The sequence below is a fragment of the Mastigoproctus giganteus genome, chromosome 11 (genome assembly GCF_048544385.1).
Source record: "Mastigoproctus giganteus isolate SK-2022 chromosome 11, ASM4854438v1, whole genome shotgun sequence".
NCBI classification, from domain to species: domain Eukaryota; kingdom Metazoa; phylum Arthropoda; class Arachnida; order Uropygi; family Thelyphonidae; genus Mastigoproctus; species Mastigoproctus giganteus.
This window is the reverse complement of record NC_143585.1, coordinates 40,627,553-40,645,236: the sequence shown is the minus strand read 5'-3', so window position 1 is coordinate 40,645,236 and position 17,684 is coordinate 40,627,553. Positions and strand designations below refer to the sequence as shown.

General features: G+C 35.2%; 2 protein-coding genes across 5 annotated transcripts in view; one reads left to right on the top strand and one right to left on the bottom strand.

Annotated features, from left to right (window-relative positions):
• Positions 1 to 8,627, bottom strand: part of LOC150077939 (receptor expression-enhancing protein 1-like) — a 123,455-nt gene extending 114,828 nt beyond the window's left edge. For all 3 annotated transcript variants that reach the window (XM_090384866.1, XM_090384868.1, XM_090384869.1), the window contains exon 1: positions 8,453 to 8,627. In XM_090384866.1, coding sequence (XP_090240992.1) covers positions 8,453 to 8,484 — 32 coding nt within the window. In that variant the 5' untranslated portion in view covers positions 8,485 to 8,627. The remainder of the gene's footprint in view (positions 1 to 8,452) is intronic.
• Positions 8,628 to 8,881: 254 nt separating this feature from the next.
• The window catches only part of LOC150077938 (uncharacterized), a 635,130-nt gene continuing 626,327 nt past the window's right edge, over positions 8,882 to 17,684 (top strand). For both annotated transcript variants that reach the window (XM_090384667.1, XM_090384666.1), the window contains exon 1: positions 8,882 to 9,140. In XM_090384667.1, coding sequence (XP_090240793.1) covers positions 8,979 to 9,140 — 162 coding nt within the window. In that variant the 5' untranslated portion in view covers positions 8,882 to 8,978. The remainder of the gene's footprint in view (positions 9,141 to 17,684) is intronic.

Here is a 17,684-nt window from a genome sequence, read left to right as displayed (position 1 = left end):
GTTTCTTTTTTTTTTTTTATCATTTCTGGAATGATATTTCTTTGCCAAAACTCTGTTAATTTTACTTAACTTAAACCGGTAAAGAGTCATTTTTACACCATTTTTCTAGATTTATTTATATATTTTTTGATTGCTGTCCACTGGGAAACCATTCTGATCATTGTGGAAAAATGCAATGCTTTCCAAAAGTTTTTTTATTTTTTTTGCTGCTGTCTATTAAAAAAAAAAAAAAGAGGAGGATCACATCTTGTCTGAATGCCAAATTTTTACATGGCTTTCTGTCTTTGTTCTAAAATTTTATTAAACTGGATGAAAATGTACTAGAAGTTTGTAAAAACATCTTGCATACATTTTAATATCGCTACCAGAAGGTTAAAAATCATCTGTTCTATGTATATTAATAAACAAAAATTAATTCACTGGTTTGGAGCCTCTGCTCTTTGTGGTTTCACAAAATATTCTGAAAAGCATTTTCTCATAAAGCTAACATAGAAAACATCACAATTACTTCAGTTATCATTTCTGATGAAACAGAAATAAAACTGTAAACATTTGTCAGGACCATGTTGTCTGAATGCCAGATTTTCACATGGCTTTCTGTCTTTATTCTGAAAATTTTTGGAGACACTCAAACTTGGCTTATGTCCAACAAAAATCATAGTGACTGAGACAAGATATAATTCAATCCCTGCAAAAGCAATTATGCAGTTATACTGTTCTGAATAAGAGCAGCAGCATAACTTCCCTTTTCTTTCTGCTTATGCCATTATTTCTTTATCTTCATATTTTATGTATGGAAGATTTTAGCAAGAACTGTTACAAAATATACTAAGATTTATTTTAAAATTTAGTTATATAAATTTGTACTAGTATAGACAAAACAGTTAATAAAGTCTTGTGTTGTGTGTGTGTGTGTGTGCACGCACGTGTGAGAGAGAGAGAGAGAGAGAGAGAGAGAGAGAGAGAGAGGGGGGGGGGGGTAATTGCTTTCCCAATAGAGCAGACTACTGTTACTTATTCTCAGTGGACATCACTCAATCACTTATTACTGATATTAAGAAATGAGGATAGTTTTTTTTTTTTTTTAATTCAGCAAAATAGAGAAGATTACACATATATGCAAATTAATCTTTAGATCAGTAGTGTATGCAAAACAGTTGGAGTAATTAAATTGTGAACCATTTGTGATTATTCAAATTTCATGGAAAAATTGTACTGGTTTTTTCTTCAGAATATGCTTGTTTGAATATTTCCTGAAAAATCTGCTTGCCCAAAGAGAGAGAGAGAGAGAGAGAGAGAGAGAGAGAGAGAGGGGGGGCAGGTTTTGAGTTCTAACTTAATCAAGAATGCATTTAGAAATATTTCTTTCCTTTTGTTTTTAAATTCAATTATATAAAACTTGATATTATAAAATAATAATATGCACCCACATGGTTAATTCAAAGGATTAGAATGAATTAGGACACTACAATTTATTTTAGTTATGTGATAATTTTTATTTTTTAATTTATAGTTTGATTTCTGCAATTACATCAGTAAAATATAGCTTGCATTGTCATTCACTCCATTTGCTACTGAAAAAAAAAAAAAAAAAAAAAGAATAAAAAACTTGCACATTTCTTTGTATGAACTCATTATTTCATTTAAAAACAGATGCTGTGCTCATGTTTCTTGCAACATATGCTTTATCAGTGGAGATAACAAAATGGGTCAGTAATTCAACTAAAAGGGTAACTTATGACTCAGTTTAAAGTATTCATGCTGTATTTATTAGCTTTCAGAGTGAGAAAAAAAAAAAAAGAAAAAGTAAATCACAATAGTAAATGAGAAAAGAAATCAAAATTTTAGTGAAAAATATAACCTTTTGGCAATCATTGTCATAAATAATTATAGCTATAATAAAGAGGCCAGTTTTTTTTTTTAAGTAAAAATTCAATTTAGTAAATGCTGAGGTTTAATACAATGTAAATCAGCTTAATTAAATTCATTATTTTGTGTTTACAGATTAAAAAAAAAAAGAGGAAAAATTAGGATCGAAGATATAATTTTTGGTATTAAATTTATTATAAATTTAAATTTGACCTTGAAAACTTAATATGAAAGGATCCAAGTTTCTGAAAATATTTATTACAAGTTGATGCTATAAGAAAATTTTTCTTTAATTTAATGGAATCCAGTAAAAAAAAAAACTCAACTCTGGGTCTGTCTTACATTAAAATAAGTTCCTTTCATAATTCCTTTTTTGTTTGAACTATAATTTTTTTTTTAACACAGCGAGCTCAAGATTATCTGGTATGGTTTAAGAAATAAATTTTCCCAGATAATCAAAACTATAGATAATCTGTTAAAAAAAAAAAAAAAAAAAGACAAAAAAGGTTAAATTTATTTTCATCTCCTTTGTTTCATGTAGTATTTCTTCAAATGATTTATAATACTGTACATCCATGTTAAAAGCAAAAGGAAATCAAGATGGAACCTAATACTGTACAAGTTAGCATCTGAAAATACTGTATCACCAAAATACACAATCTATTAACATCTCTCAGTAAGGTGCAGCCATGTCTCACTTGAAGTTAATATTAAGCCACTTTCCAATGCTTCTTTTAATTATCATTACAGATATGTCAATTTTATATAAACTTTTTATTCTCCATAAAATTTTAGAAAATGCCACATTTTCTAAAATTTGCAAGGGTAGATTTCTAGATACTTTATCACATTAAGTAACAGAACGTAGTCAAAGATGCAAAGTGCAATATTTTATTGGTTACATATAGGTTAGTCATCTCCTCCAAATATCGTAACCAACGGCGGCTGGCAATATTTTTATTTCAAACTTTTCTTTGGTTATCTGGTCAAACCCTCTCTCCCTTGAAGATGTTTGGTTCTGGTTAGCCATGTGATTAACCAGAACAAGCATCTTCAAGGGAGACCTACCATTTCCATAAAAAGTATATCCAAACTATAGGGTAATTTTTTTATTCCCCACACTTTCATTTCTTTGCAGTTTTGCAAGTTTCAAATTTTTCATATCAACATCATCATTACTCTGTAAAGCAAGGTTTGGAGATTTGGTTGGCAACACAATGTACCCTCAGGCTGATGTTAAGAAAATATGCTGTACAATATTGAGCAAAAAGTGTTTACTGTTACATAATAGGAAGAGGGAATTTGTTTCTGCTCAAAGAAGATAGTGATACCACTATAGTGTGTGTGTGTGTGTGTGATGGAACTACAAACCAAAGTGTAGATGTTAGTGGGTCAGTCTGAGGAAACAGTGTTTTAGATGAAAGGAAAGGTCATACAGGTGAATCATTATTAAGAACAGAAGACAGGATTGATGAAGCTCAATAAATCTTCTTGTGAAGCTAAGAAAGAGTCTGCATAAAGTTTCAAAACAAATGTGGATGTCTTAGAGCACAGTAAGGAAGATTTAACATAGTTACTTGTCTGTATATCCTTACAAAATTCAGCTTAGCTAGTTACCAAATGCAAAAGAACAGTGTGTTTAGTTTGCTCCAGAATTCCTTGCATTCTTGAGTGAGAACCAAACATAAACAAAGTTTGGTTTTTCAATCAAGTGCACTTTCTTTTAGATGGATGTGATAGCAAAATGCAAGGTTTTGGGCTCTGAAGAATGCACCATCTGCTTTTGGCATTTTTAGGCCAGTGTTCTCAAGTGACATCTACCTCAGTGTCATTAGGAACAGTTTTGCACCTTTTTTATATGGCTATAGCACTGACATGAATTACAACTGTTTCCACAGGATAGTATGAAGCCCTAAACTGTAGGAGCTGCCCTGGAGTTCCTGGATGAAATTTTTGACAACAGGTTGGTTTCTAACCACTATAAGGTATATACCAAAGGACTGGAGTGGCCTCCTATGTTATTTAAACACGTGGTCTAAATGTCATGGGAAGTCACTCCAGTCTTGCCCTGTGGTTTCTATCTCTAGGGATATCTCAAAGCGTTTCAGAAGAATCCAAACCATTTCTGCACTGAAGATGAAATTTTTTGTGTCAGAGAAAACAATGGAGCATGTTCTTCATAATTTCACACACTGATCACCTCATGGCATGAATTTCCCAAAACAGAGAGAGTAGTTTAAACTCTTCAACCTTAAGAATATCATTAATTCTCTTCCTGACTATTATGCTTTACGGCTGAATAAAATCTCAACTTGTTGCATTAAAATTTCCAGTCATTTCAACATGGATGTCTTATTCCATGTTTACAATCAAGCTCTAATACAAGCTTTTGTTCCTGCACACAGCTGAAGTGTTATTACCTATCACAATGTATTCCAATTCTACCAACATAATTGACTTCTGACTCAATTCAACCTATTTACTAGTATTTGAAATATTTGAGAAAATTCTGATGCAAAGTCTATCAAGTCATATCTGCTCATCCAAGCTGCAATAAATCCATTATGTTCTCTTTCTCTCTCTTGATGTTCTACAGAAACTTGTTTAATCCAACTGGCATCAACTACTTGTAAAGTCTAGCAGTAAAAGCAAAATCTTCATTGAATTTTATTAGATACATTTCCATTTGACACAGGATTAGTTTCTTATGTTTTTTTGTTCTTAATGTGTTTCAGACACTTCATCTCTGGCCCACTCTTACAACTTCTTCACAGAGAGGTAGGTAATCACTGTTTTTTTTACAACTCATCCATTGTTGTGAAAACAGTCAGCCGTGGTCTTCCACAAAATAATGCAATGTCAGCCTTCCTATTCTCCACGATCCAGTATTACTTTTTCTTCTGGAATTTAAATTTTCGATTTTTCTTCTTTTTTTTATTTATGAAAACCCCAAACACAAAAAGCAAAAGCATTTAGAACTTGCAGTCTTGTCCTTTAACCTCTTTTTGTGGGCAGTAAGATTTAAATTGCAAGATAATGCTATGATCTTAATCCCACAGCAGAACAAACTTGCCCTTGTAATGCCTGGTTGTTTAATTAACTAACTGGTGAGCTATCTGTTTGAAAGTAGTGCAATATGAAAGCAACTTGTTGCACAGGCAAGTTTGTTCTGCTGTGAGAATTAAAATCATTGCAGTATCTATGCATTTTAAATCCTGCTGTCTGCAAAACAGATTAAAGGAGAGATTTAACCCTTCTTTGCATGGATTCTTAAAGATAAATGTGATCACTGATACAAGTGCACAATTACATTTGTAATATTTTCATATCATAATTTTTTTTCTTTATTTGTAAAATGTGTCAGACTTTATAGTTTACTGTATATAATTTTACAAGCCTGTCACCCTCATTGCCTTTCCTACCTGTACTAAATTTCAGCATTTTAACACAAGCTAGAAACACTTTTTATATACACTGAGCATTGGGTTTGCATTAGCAACCCCCCCCTTGTGTAGGAACAGACTGGTCTGCGACATTGGTGAAGGTTCAAAGTCAGGAATGGCTGATATAAGACTATAGTTCGCACACGTGTTGATCAGTTTTTGAGTCTCTGTGAGGTAAGAATGGGTTGGTATCAAGATATTTCTGACTGAACTTAGAATGATTGTGGTGACAAGACATACAAGTGCCAGTATCTCGACTACAGCCAACACGGTTAAGTGCTTCTGTTCTGTGGTGTCACAAGTCTACTGTGACTGGCTGAACAGTGGTCGATTAACCAGCCAAAGGTCACACGTGGGCAACAACTGTGGTGAATATCACGCATCTCATCTTGTAACACAGTAGCAGCAACATAGCAAAGTGACCCACATAACTACACATACAACATAGGAATAGCGACCAATTCCAATCTATACAAACATTAAGTTTGTATAGATTACGGCAGTCAAAGGCTATCACAGGTATCATGCTCACAAGACAAGAAACTATTCCTTGCATGGGCATGGCAACACCAACATGTGGAAATCTGTCACCTAGTCTGATAAATCCCATTTCCAACTCTATCACACTGATGGACTTATCCACATTTGGTTTTTGTTTGTTTGTTATTTGGTTTTTAGGAGCATTAGCAACTAAGGCCATATTGCTCCGGGGATATGTGATGGTCATTCCATGACCTTTCCGCACCCTCCTTATTTGGTGGTCACGGGCTCGAACCCCAGTCTAAGCAAGAAGCGTGTGCTATGCACTGCTGCTCCTGCCCACAGAGGCGCCTCCACATTTGGAGAAAGCAACATAAGGCCATGGCACCCAGATGCACTGTTGGTGTTTGGGCAGGTTTCCATTATGGTTTTGGAGAATATTTTCATGGCATGCCTGGGTCGGCTTATCACTGTTAATCAACAGCTCAATACCTTCCTAATGTTGCCAAACAGGTACACCCTTTCATGATTACAGTGCATCCAGACAACTTTAGTGTCTATCAACAAGATATGTCAAAAGGCCTGGCATCCAATTGGCATGTTTGGTAGGGACTGACTGGAAAAGGACATTAGATGCTACACCAATCCACCTGAAAATGTGCAGGCATTACTGGACATAGTGTGCAATACATGGGGAGCACTATTACAGGGCACCCTGCAACACCTTGTGGAGTTCATGCCAAGGCGTGTAAGGGCTGTATTACGGGCAGAAGGTGGCCCTACGAGGTATTTAAGTAGATGTTGCTAATACAAAGCCAACGCAGTGTATATTTTTACAAAATCCTGGAAAAGTGTTGGGAGGGCTAATGTTTGTTTCCCCTAGAGGTGAGAAAAATAAGTGCCAAAAAAATGATCAAGGTAGACAATTTTACAAACTGCTATTCTTTTCAAAACGAAATCATGCCTTTTTATGTTAAAAGAATTCCTCTAACCTTAAATGCATTATTATTATTATTATTAGCTATATGATGCAAGGAAGCCCGAGGCTTATGCTGCACCAGCCAAAAAAATTTCTGAATTACCCTGAGAGAGAAAAAACAAGAGTCAAAAGTAGAAGGGAATCACCAAGAAAGAGAAAAATGATGATATCCAGCTCAGGGCCTTGGGTGTGCCAAGCCCATACTCACCAGATGTGAGTCCTTTATGGAAGCAGTAAAGATTTGACTTGGATTTAAGCTGTAACAGACAATATCTTTGATATCTACTTAAAAAATTGGGCTTTATGTGGGGAAACTGCTAATTAAAAAATGGATATTCATGCATGAATAATTGTAACATTCCAACAAAAACAACTTAATCTACTAAGTGATATATTTGTGTGGCGTTATTATTTCTTTATAATATGATAAATAATCGGTCCCCCTCTTTCAATTGTTTTCTGATTTACTTATAATAGGTGTTATATTATGCAACTTTTTTTAAATTCCCTCTCTGATTGAGTGAATGTCAGTATTGAGTGAAGAGTTAACCAAGAACTCAGCAGCAATTGCTTCAAGTTTGAAAGTTAGTTATGGCAGGAGAATAAAATGTAACTTTCTATTACAAAACCAGTGAAGAATACTGATACAAATTCAATTATGCCTCCTTTCCCGTAATTCGGAAAAATGCAGCATTTTGCAATATGAAATGGTAGCAATGCAAGAGAATAGTGAATTGTTTCATCAGGAGCTTAACTTTATTTTAATTAAATTTTTTTTTTCAAGTTTTTGTTAAAATAAGCAGTCTTCCAATAAAACAATAATGATATACTGTTTGCAGTGAATGGACACAACTACTATAGTGGATTTATTTAAGTGAGATTTTCCACTAACAAGTTGTCCTTTGTTTTTGTATATAATTACGAAAGATACTGAGTGACAGAAAAATTATGCAATTGGCTGCCAGCATGGACCTGGACCAAAGTACCAGAATGGGCTGCAGAACGTTTATTCACATAATGGTAATTTTATAATGCAGATATTCGGGGAATTATTATATTTTTTTAATATTATAACGATCTTTTTTTTTTTTTTTTTTACTAACTAAATAAACTGAAAGAGAAGCTAGGTTTGGTTTATTCTGAATTAGATCAAAAGGCAACGAGGCATCTGTGTGACATGGCAAAACTGCGTGTTATAAGAATTTTTAAATGAAAAAAAAAAAAAAAAAACAGCTTTGTGACACAATCTCTAAATGGGCTTAGCGGGTTAATCAAAATGAAAATGTGATTCAATTTTTCAGAACTGATTGGCCAACAGTTAGTTGAAAGCAAGCTATTGAAACAGCCCATGTAGGGAACCACATAACTGTAAAATAAGGTGACACCATCACTTAGAGAGTAATGCTGATAGCAGTAATTAAACGGAGATATTATCATGAGACCCACGACAATGCTATATTTCATTTGGTACTGAACATGCTGACATTTCAACCTGTTCAGAAGCTATGTTGGAAACTCTCTCTCGTAGAGTTCCACTGTTACCTAAATGTTACCTATCAAATTCTGAAGTATAAATTTCCCAGTCGAGTGCAGCTTTCAATAACACTTTCACCTTCAGTGGCGGTTTATTGTTCTAAGTGCTAAACACAAAGAAAGGTGATCGTATTTATTTATTACTTACAGGACAAGCCTCGAAATTGCAGCAGTCACCATTGTACCCAAACTAAATATGCTGGGCTATAACTAATTCAGCATAAATAGATGGAAAACATTTTTAACTTCATAAACAACGAACACACGTGCGCCTGAACTACACCATCATATTGAAAGTACACCGTTCTCTAACTGAAAAAATCATGGACACAGCTGACACTGAACTGCTATGTTCTGTGACGTTTTATGGGACTTCTTCATGATTGGCTAAATTGTAGTCACATGCACAAACACTCCGCAATTTTGACTATTGGGATCGTGGAATGTATAGTTGCTTTTTCACTCTTACCGTTATATTTGTAAGTCACATGGACGATTATTTTCAGACTTCAGCTAGCGCATGTGCGCAGAGAGTTGCTATGCGGCGCTTGTCATGCGAACCCTTATCAATGTTATTTCCTTGAGTGTTATAGTTTTATGTTTGTCGACGTGGTTTTCTCACGAAATTCATAAATAAAATGCATTAGTTGAATGTAAAATGTTGATTATTGACCATGGCGGGCAAATATAGGGATGGGATAGTAGGAAAGAGATTTCTTTCTCTTTCTACATCAACTAAATCAAAACTATTGAATTCAAACATATCTGAGTGGGCATGGCGACCGGGTATTATACGTGCAACTTTGCAGAAAGATTTCAAGAATTCAGAACTCGTGGTAAGCGAATTGTTAATTGATTTAAAGTTCCAGAAATTTTGCATATCGCCAATTATTACTCATTAATACGTAAAAAAACTTAACTACTGTGAACTCAATATATGAAGACTAAGTTTACTAGTGATCGTATTTGACATTAGTTTTCGGCAGTGGATCCCCAATTTTTTTGTACGACATTTTGACTTCTTTCGTAGGCCGACAAATATGCTCCAACCTCAGTTTTTAAAGAAAATCCGTGTTTAGTATAGTTTTATTCAAATTGTCCACAACTTAAAAGTGAGACGCAGCAATTGTGCCAAAGGAACCCTTCACAGAAAAAATAGTGTTAGTAGGTAGAGATTCATATTTAGAATTGAACATGCATCCGATTACTTTGGAAAACGAGTATTCAAAATGTGGGTGTGAAAGAGAAGTATCCAATAAATTTTTTCGCCTGTACCCGGACAAAAAGGCTTGTGTTTATATCTAGATGAAAAAGAAGTCCCATTTGGATGCGTGCAAATCTACATCTCCGTTTTCACTGTATATTCAGTGGCGAAATCACCATACTGCTAGATGCCCCACGGACGATTTAGTATGGCTGATCACGAGGGCCACTGCTTGATGGGGACGGGAGTGTGTGCGGATTCTCCAGCGTATAAATGACAACAGAAAGTTTTACTGTACATTATAGTTTGTGAAAGTTGCAATGGAAGCCGGTGATCATTGCAACTTTCACTATCTGGGATCACTTAGTTTGAGATATTTTACCAAGGACATACTGGAGCAAATTAATATTCACCAATATGACTCCAGTCAAAAAAACTGATGAGTAGATGATCATAGTTCTGAGATAATAACATTTTTTGTACATAAAGCACCTAACTTGATGTTGGATTTGTTAGTGTTCCTGATATTAATGACACTGATTTTAGTTTCCAGTGTAATGCCCAAGTTCTCTGTGTTTGCAAGGTAGTAGTAGTGAATGACATTAATCTGGGTATGCTACTTAAACAAGATTTAGGTTAACTATTTGGAAAACTATCTGAAGAATGGTAATGGAGGCATAACATGACAAACACTATGTTACTTCAGGATAATATATCATTTTGGCAGCATCAAAAATAATGAAAAAGACTTAGGGGTAATTGTACAGTCCAATATGAAATTCTCTTAGCAGTGTAGCCAGGCTGCTCGGACCATTCATGGGATTCAGTCATATACCGAAACTTTACCAGCAAGGGAGAAAGAGATGATTATCCTATTGTATAAAGCAATGGTTAGACTTCATCTTGAGTACTGCATACAGTTCTGTAAGCCTCATTTCAGAAAGGATGTGGATCTGTTGGAATGGATCTAGAGAAGAGCAACAGGAGTAGTTAAGAACGCAGAAGAGTACTCTTACCACGAAAGACTTCAGTTCTGCAAATTGCAGCACTTGTGAATGAGGATAGGTTGATTTGCACGTTGTGCAAATTACTACTGCTCATAAAGTAGGCACCTGCAAGGAGACTTAATTGAACTATTTTAAGGTATTAAAAGGTAGCATCTTTACCCTTTCTCAGGGTACAGAAATCATGGAAGGGCAGAGCATACATGAATTGAAAAAGTATGTCTACAGAATAGATGTCTGAAAATTTTCCTTCAACCAGAGAGTGATTGATTGCTAAAATGAATTTCTGTCTAGTGTGAAGGCTGGAAGTTTGAATTACCAACACTGAAATCCCCCATTCTGTGTAGGAGTCTGGGTGCTCTTCCTCCTCAGTGAATTTGACTCAGTTTGTGAAACAATGCATTTTATGGAAATTTGAGATTAAAGTACTTGATCTTATAGCTTAATTTGTAGAGTTTTGAAGGTAGTATAGGTATATGAAAAGTAGCCCATTATGGCATGTACAAGGCCATTGTATATATGGTTTGTTTCCTAGCATGGGTCATACTAGAATTGCCTTAGGACCTAAAAGCAAACGAAAAACAAGTTAATGTATGCAATGTGTGTGTGTTACAATTTAGGTGCTTTTGATGTTTTTTCTTCACCAGTTGTATTGAAAAAAAATAATAATAATCGTCAGATTCTACTTGTTAGATTTTAATAAAATTTGGGGTGGCTCAACAAATCTTTAAAATAAATAAATATAAAATTTTATTAAAATTGGTCCACTGAGAGTTGAGTCATTACATGCAGAAAGACAAGGTGAATACAATAAGTACATATATATATATATATATATATATATATAGATGTAACAAACTAATTAACATAAAAATAGGTAAAAATAAAGAGTAAAAAATAAAATTGGTAAAGCAAGCATCAGAGGCAGCAAAATAGCATAATCCTCTGCATGTTGTAAAACAAGAATAGTAATATAATAAAACTTGAGCCAGCAGTATCGCAAACCAATAGTGCGAAAAATAGATTGAAACTAAAGGTAAATGCAAACAGTGGGGAGGGGGGGAAAGGTAGCAAGATAGAAGATATTGTAGAAGTTACACTCTAAATAATTTAGAATAAAAAATCGAATTAGACAAAATTTAGTGGCACCCCCTGCAGTACCAGGTCCAAATTGCATGAAATGTCACTATTAGCAGTCAGAAACCAACTACAATACAAAATTAAACTAAATAAACAAAAATAGACTGACCTATTTTCGATATATATGTATATACACTGAGTGATCACTGAATTGCGACCACCCCTACCTGTGAAAACTGAATGCGACCCGTTATCCACGTGAGGTACGAGAGTGCAGAGTTAGTTGACTTACGTAGCATAGATAAGGTGTCAGTGGTTCAGTAGGTAGTAAAATTCCAAGCGTGATGGGTAAAAGAAGGATTTATCGGCCTTTGATAAAGGACAGATTGTGGGTGTCTCGATTTCCCAAACAACTGAACTGATGGGGTGTTCGAGAGCTGCCATAGTTAAAGTGTGCCAGGACTGGCATCAAAATGGTCAAACAACAACCCGATGGCAAAACTGCAAAGGTTGATGTTAGAGGTGAGCGCTGGGTCCGATGACTTGTACAGGCGCAGCACTGTTGAAGAGTTGATTATCCACTACAACATGGGCCAACCTGGAACAATATCTGGCATGACCATGCATCCCACGCTCGCATGTATGGGCTATACCAGCAGACGCCCCCTATGGCATCTTCTCCTAATCATCAGCATAAAAGACTCGCCTGGTGCAAAGAGTGTGCAAGTTGGATGTTAGAATATTGGAAGAAGGTGTGCTGGTCGGATGAGTCACGTTATTTACTCCACACCGTGGATGGTCATGTACAGATTTGGCATCAACAACTCTTGATCCATCATGCATGGTATCAAAAGTGCAGGCCGGTGGAGGCGGTTGTATAGTGTGGGGCATGTTTCACTGGCAGCAACTTGGACCCTTGGTGCATGTGGAACAATGTATCAGTGGTCTCCGCTATCGTAAACTGCTTGTTGACTGTACACCCTGCTGTTACACTTTTTCCTGAATGGTGATGGTGTCTTCCAAGATGACAATGTGCCGAGCCATCGGGCACTTGTGTGCAGGAATGGTTTGAGGAACACAGTTCTGACTTCCAGCATATTGATTGGCCTCCAAACTCCACCGATATCAATCCCAAAGAGCACTTGTGGGACACTATGGAAAGGCATATCAGGCATCTGGATACACCAATCACTTGCATTGCTGACTGCATTACACACGGCTTGGTTGGCCATACCTTCTGAACGCATCCGACATCTTGTTGAATCAATGTCATGTCAGATAGCTGCTGTAGTGAGGGCAAAAGGAGGACCTAAGAAGTATTAGGTACATGGTCATAATTAAGTGATCACTCAGTGTATATTACTTTATTCAGTTTCATCACCTCTGGATTTGAAGTCTTCAGAATTTCTTCAATTTCTACTTATGTAAGCCCATATCGTCTTGAACAAAGTTTAAGTTGAACTGAAAGGCTGCCTCCTACACCAATTTCAAAACTATTATAAATATAAAATGGCTATTATTACTTATAAACACTGTTAGTTATGCCACAATATCCCTGTATGGTTTCAAAATAATCTGTTTCATGTCTTGTAGAGTATAGATATATTTTTTGAATTTTACTTTATTCTGCCTTTCCTTCATCTCCCACTTCACCTACAGATTTTCTCCTGCTTCCCACATTTTTTCTGCTTTTTACTTCACCTACAATAATATACGATTGTGATTTGTTTACACTTTGTTGAAACAACCTTCAAAATGTATATATGTTTCTAAATATATATATTGCAATATATACTCCATAGAACCTTCTTAGGAAATATATATGTTTGCACCCACAAAAGGATTAAATATCCCAGTTTGCCTTCGATTACTTTAAAACAGTTACAATTCTTTACATGCAGTGGAATAATACTACAATATGTTATTTATGCTATGAATATTATAGATTGAGGCAGTGACTCCCTTCCTTAAGATTATGTTATATCCAATAGAGGAAACTCAGATCTATAAACTAAAATAATTTAAAATCCGAAGTGGAGAGGAAATGGAAATTGGTGAAAATTTATGAAAAGCAAGGTATGACTTACCCTGAGAGTTTTATATACCCCATGATGTAACCATAAAATAAATCCAATATTTGCTTACAAATATTGGTAAAATTCAGCAAAGTTAAAATGAAGGTAATTTCTGTTTATACACATAAACACCTGTAATTAAACCTAAAAAAAAAAAAAAAAAGCCCAAGGAATGTTTATATAGTTCTACAACCTACTTGATATGGGGCAATTTATTGAAATGAGGATATTTTAAATAATGATCTCTGCCTTGGGGATCTGCTTAATGGCATTATTCAAAAATCGAAGCCAAAACAGATCACTGTCAGATTTTGAAAGAAAGAAACTAAATAGCTATGCTTATTAACCTGTCCACAACAACAATAAGTGGTTTGTAAAGTTCTGTGTTTGTGTCCTCCTAAAAACCAGAAAGAATTCTTAAAAGTCTCTTCAACTGGAGCTATAGTTAGCCGATCTCAAGTGGATTCCATCTTAAGTTATTCTATGTTTTTTATTAAACATGATATACAAATTAGCCCATGAACACTGCTACAGATATAATATGAACAACACAGTACGTCTGCATGTGGCAGTGTATTGTATTAATAAGAATAATAATGAATGTTGCTTGAGTAGCACGTTGTATAAGTAATGTAAATATATTAAAAGAGAGGAAATAAGCTCTTTTAGCCCATGTGAGATCTAAGTAAACGTTTATTTCCATTTGGAAATTATGTACAGATGGAAATCAGATGTTCTGTGGTATTTTCCTACAACTTCATCAGTGATTGTATGGATAAGAAACAAATAGGAGGGAAAACAGAGTTAAATTGTTATAAGTTACAAAAATTATCAGTTAAGGTTAGAATATGTAACCTAACCTAAATTTCTAACTTAGCCATATGTTATATAACGTTGTAGCATCTAAGAAACACAATATTAGTGAATGGTGGGAGGAACATTTTCTTGTATGTCGATTCACAATGATCCTTAGCAAGTTACACCAGTCTAACACAGCCTTCTGACAAATGTGGTTCATTAGTTTGTTGTGCACATATGTGATACATTTAATTAAGTATATAACAAAAATTGATTTTTCTGATTAATGTATGTGTTTGCAAATAAAAAATTTGGTATTCTAATATTTAGCATTAGCAGTGGTGCAAATGATGCAAGGAAAGCAAGCTTATTATTATTATTAGACATATGGTGCAAGGTAGCCTAAGGCTTATGCTGCACCAACCAAAAAAAAAAAAAAAAAATTTCTGAATTATCCTTAGAGAGAGAAGTAGAAGGGAATCACCAAGAAAGAGAAGAATGATGATACCCAGCTCAGGACCCTGGGTGTGCCAAGCCCATACTCACCAGATGTGAGCCCCTGCTTATACAGCATCAACCAAAAAAAAAAGACACCTCCCATTTCACCTATTCATTTCCATCAATATTTTGCCTAGTTCTTTCTTGAATTTATTTAAACTGTCAACTTCTCCAAATCAATAAATCATGTACATTCATCCTTGTTCACTTTTATGTGTCTTTCTGTCAACATTCCCATCACACACCTATTGCATTCTTTGTCTCCCCTCCTCCCCTTCCTTCCTAAACTGTCCATCTCCTACTTCATATTTTTGATCTTATTTTATCAAGTGTAATTCTTCCCCCCCCAAGCCCTTGTCATTGTAGCTCATTTTAGTTTGTTTCTTCTGCTGGCATAATATACCCGACAAATTATTATTATTAGCCGTATGGTGCAAGGAAGCTTGAGGCGTATGTTGCACCAGCCAAAAAAAAAAAAAATCGTGTTACCGTGAGAGAGAGAGAGAGTCAGAAGTAGGGCATCAGCAAGAAAGAGAAGAATGATGATAACCAGCTCAGGATCCTGGGTTTGCCAAGCCCATACTCACCAGATGTGAGTCCCCGGGGTAGTTATTATTATCATTAGCCATATGGTGCAAGGAAGCCTGAGACTTTTGCTGCACCAGCAAAAAAAAATTTCCAAGTTACCCAGAGGGAGGGAAAGAGAGAGCAAGAGTCAGAAGTAGAAGGCAATCACCAAGAAAGAGAAGAATGATGATATCCAGCTCAGGTCCCTGGGTGTGCCAAGCCTATACTCACCAGATGAGAGAGCCCCTGGGGTATACCTCAGTAATCTTATATTGATATTAATTATATAATATCGGTGTAAATACACCATAGTTAACCCATAGATTTGAGCTACGATTGTAGCGTAGAAGGCATCGTTTTAATTGTATCTCATAATGTGGTTGCCTTCACAACAAGATAGCTACTATTGAATTACTTCAAATAAATAATGCTTCTCTAGTAGAGAAGGCTACTGTTATTTATTTTCAGCGTACCACCACCCAGACGATCATTTCGAAGCTTTTTGACTTCGTCATCAGTGGGCGGGTAGGTAATAGAATAAGCCATCTCAGTTGCGAAGTTATATCCACATTATGAGAGATGCCAGAAGGGTGTGGTGGTAATGTATTTGGAAAATTAAATGCACTAGGCATAATCCTTATGGGTTTTGATAATTAACTATATAATATCGGTGTAAATACACCATAGTTAACCCATAGATTTGAGCTACGATTGTAGCGTAGAAGGCATCGTTTTAATTGTATCTCATAATGTGGTTGCCTTCACAACAAGATAGTTACTATTGAATTACTTCAAATAAATAACGCTTCTCTAGTAGAGAAGGCTACTGTTATTTATTTTCAGCGTACCACCACCCAGACAATAGTAGCTATCTTGTTGTGAAGGCAACCACATTATGAGATACAATTAAAACGATGCCTTCTACGCTACAATCGTAGCTCAAATCTATGGGTTAACTATGGTGTATTTACACTGATATTATATAGTTAATTATCAGAACCCATAAGAATTATGCCTAGTACATTTAATTTTCCAAATACATTACCACCACACCCTTCTGGCATCTCTCATAATGTGGATATAACTTCGCAACTGAGATGGCTTATTGTATTACCTACCCGCCCACTGATGACGAAGCCAGAAAGCTTCGAAACGATCGTCTGGGTGGTGGTACGCTGAAAATAAATAACAGTATCCTTCTCTACTAGAGAAGCATTATTTATTTGAAGTAATTCAATAGTAGCTATCTTGTTGTGAAGGCAACCACATTATGAGATACAATTAAAACGATGCCTTCTACGCTACAATCGTAGCTCAAATCTATGAGTTAACTATGGTGTATTTACACCGATATTATATAGTTAATTATCAGAACCCATAAGGATTATGCCTAGTGCATTTAATTTTCCAAATACATTACCACCACACCCTTCTGGCATCTCTCATAATGTGGATATAACTTCGCAACTGAGATGGCTTATTGTATTACCTACCCGCCCACTGATGATGAAGCCAAAAAGCTTCGAAACGATCATCTGGGTGGTGGTACGCTGAAAATAAATAACAGTATCCTTCTCTACTAGAGAAGCGTTATTTATTTGAAGTAATTCAATAGTAGCTATCTTGTTGTGAAGGCAACCACATTATGAGATACAATTAAAACGATGCCTTCTACGCTACAATCGTAGCTCAAATCTATGAGTTAACTATGGTGTATTTACACCGATATTATATAGTTAATTATCAAAACCCATAAGGATTAGGATTGTGCATTTAATTTTCCAAATTGATATTAATGTATTTATTTGCAGTTATCTTTGTAAAGAATTTTTTGAATTTATTTGATTGTTATTTGGATAAGTAGAAACCCCTGAGGCTCTTATTAGTATTAGTTATAGCAATTGATGCAAGAAAACAAGCTTATGCAGCATCAGCCAAAAAAAAAAACTATCCACCTCATCTGTCCATTCCCCCTTCAATAATTTGTCAAGTTCTTCCTAAAATTTATTTAAACTCTCTGCTTCCACAACTTTTTCTAATAATCGATCACTCTTGCACGTCGACAACGAATCCATGCTTTTTCAATTTAAATTTGATTATGAGTAGTTTAAGAAAGAGTAAGGATGCCATCATCATTAAGTTTCCAATTGCTGC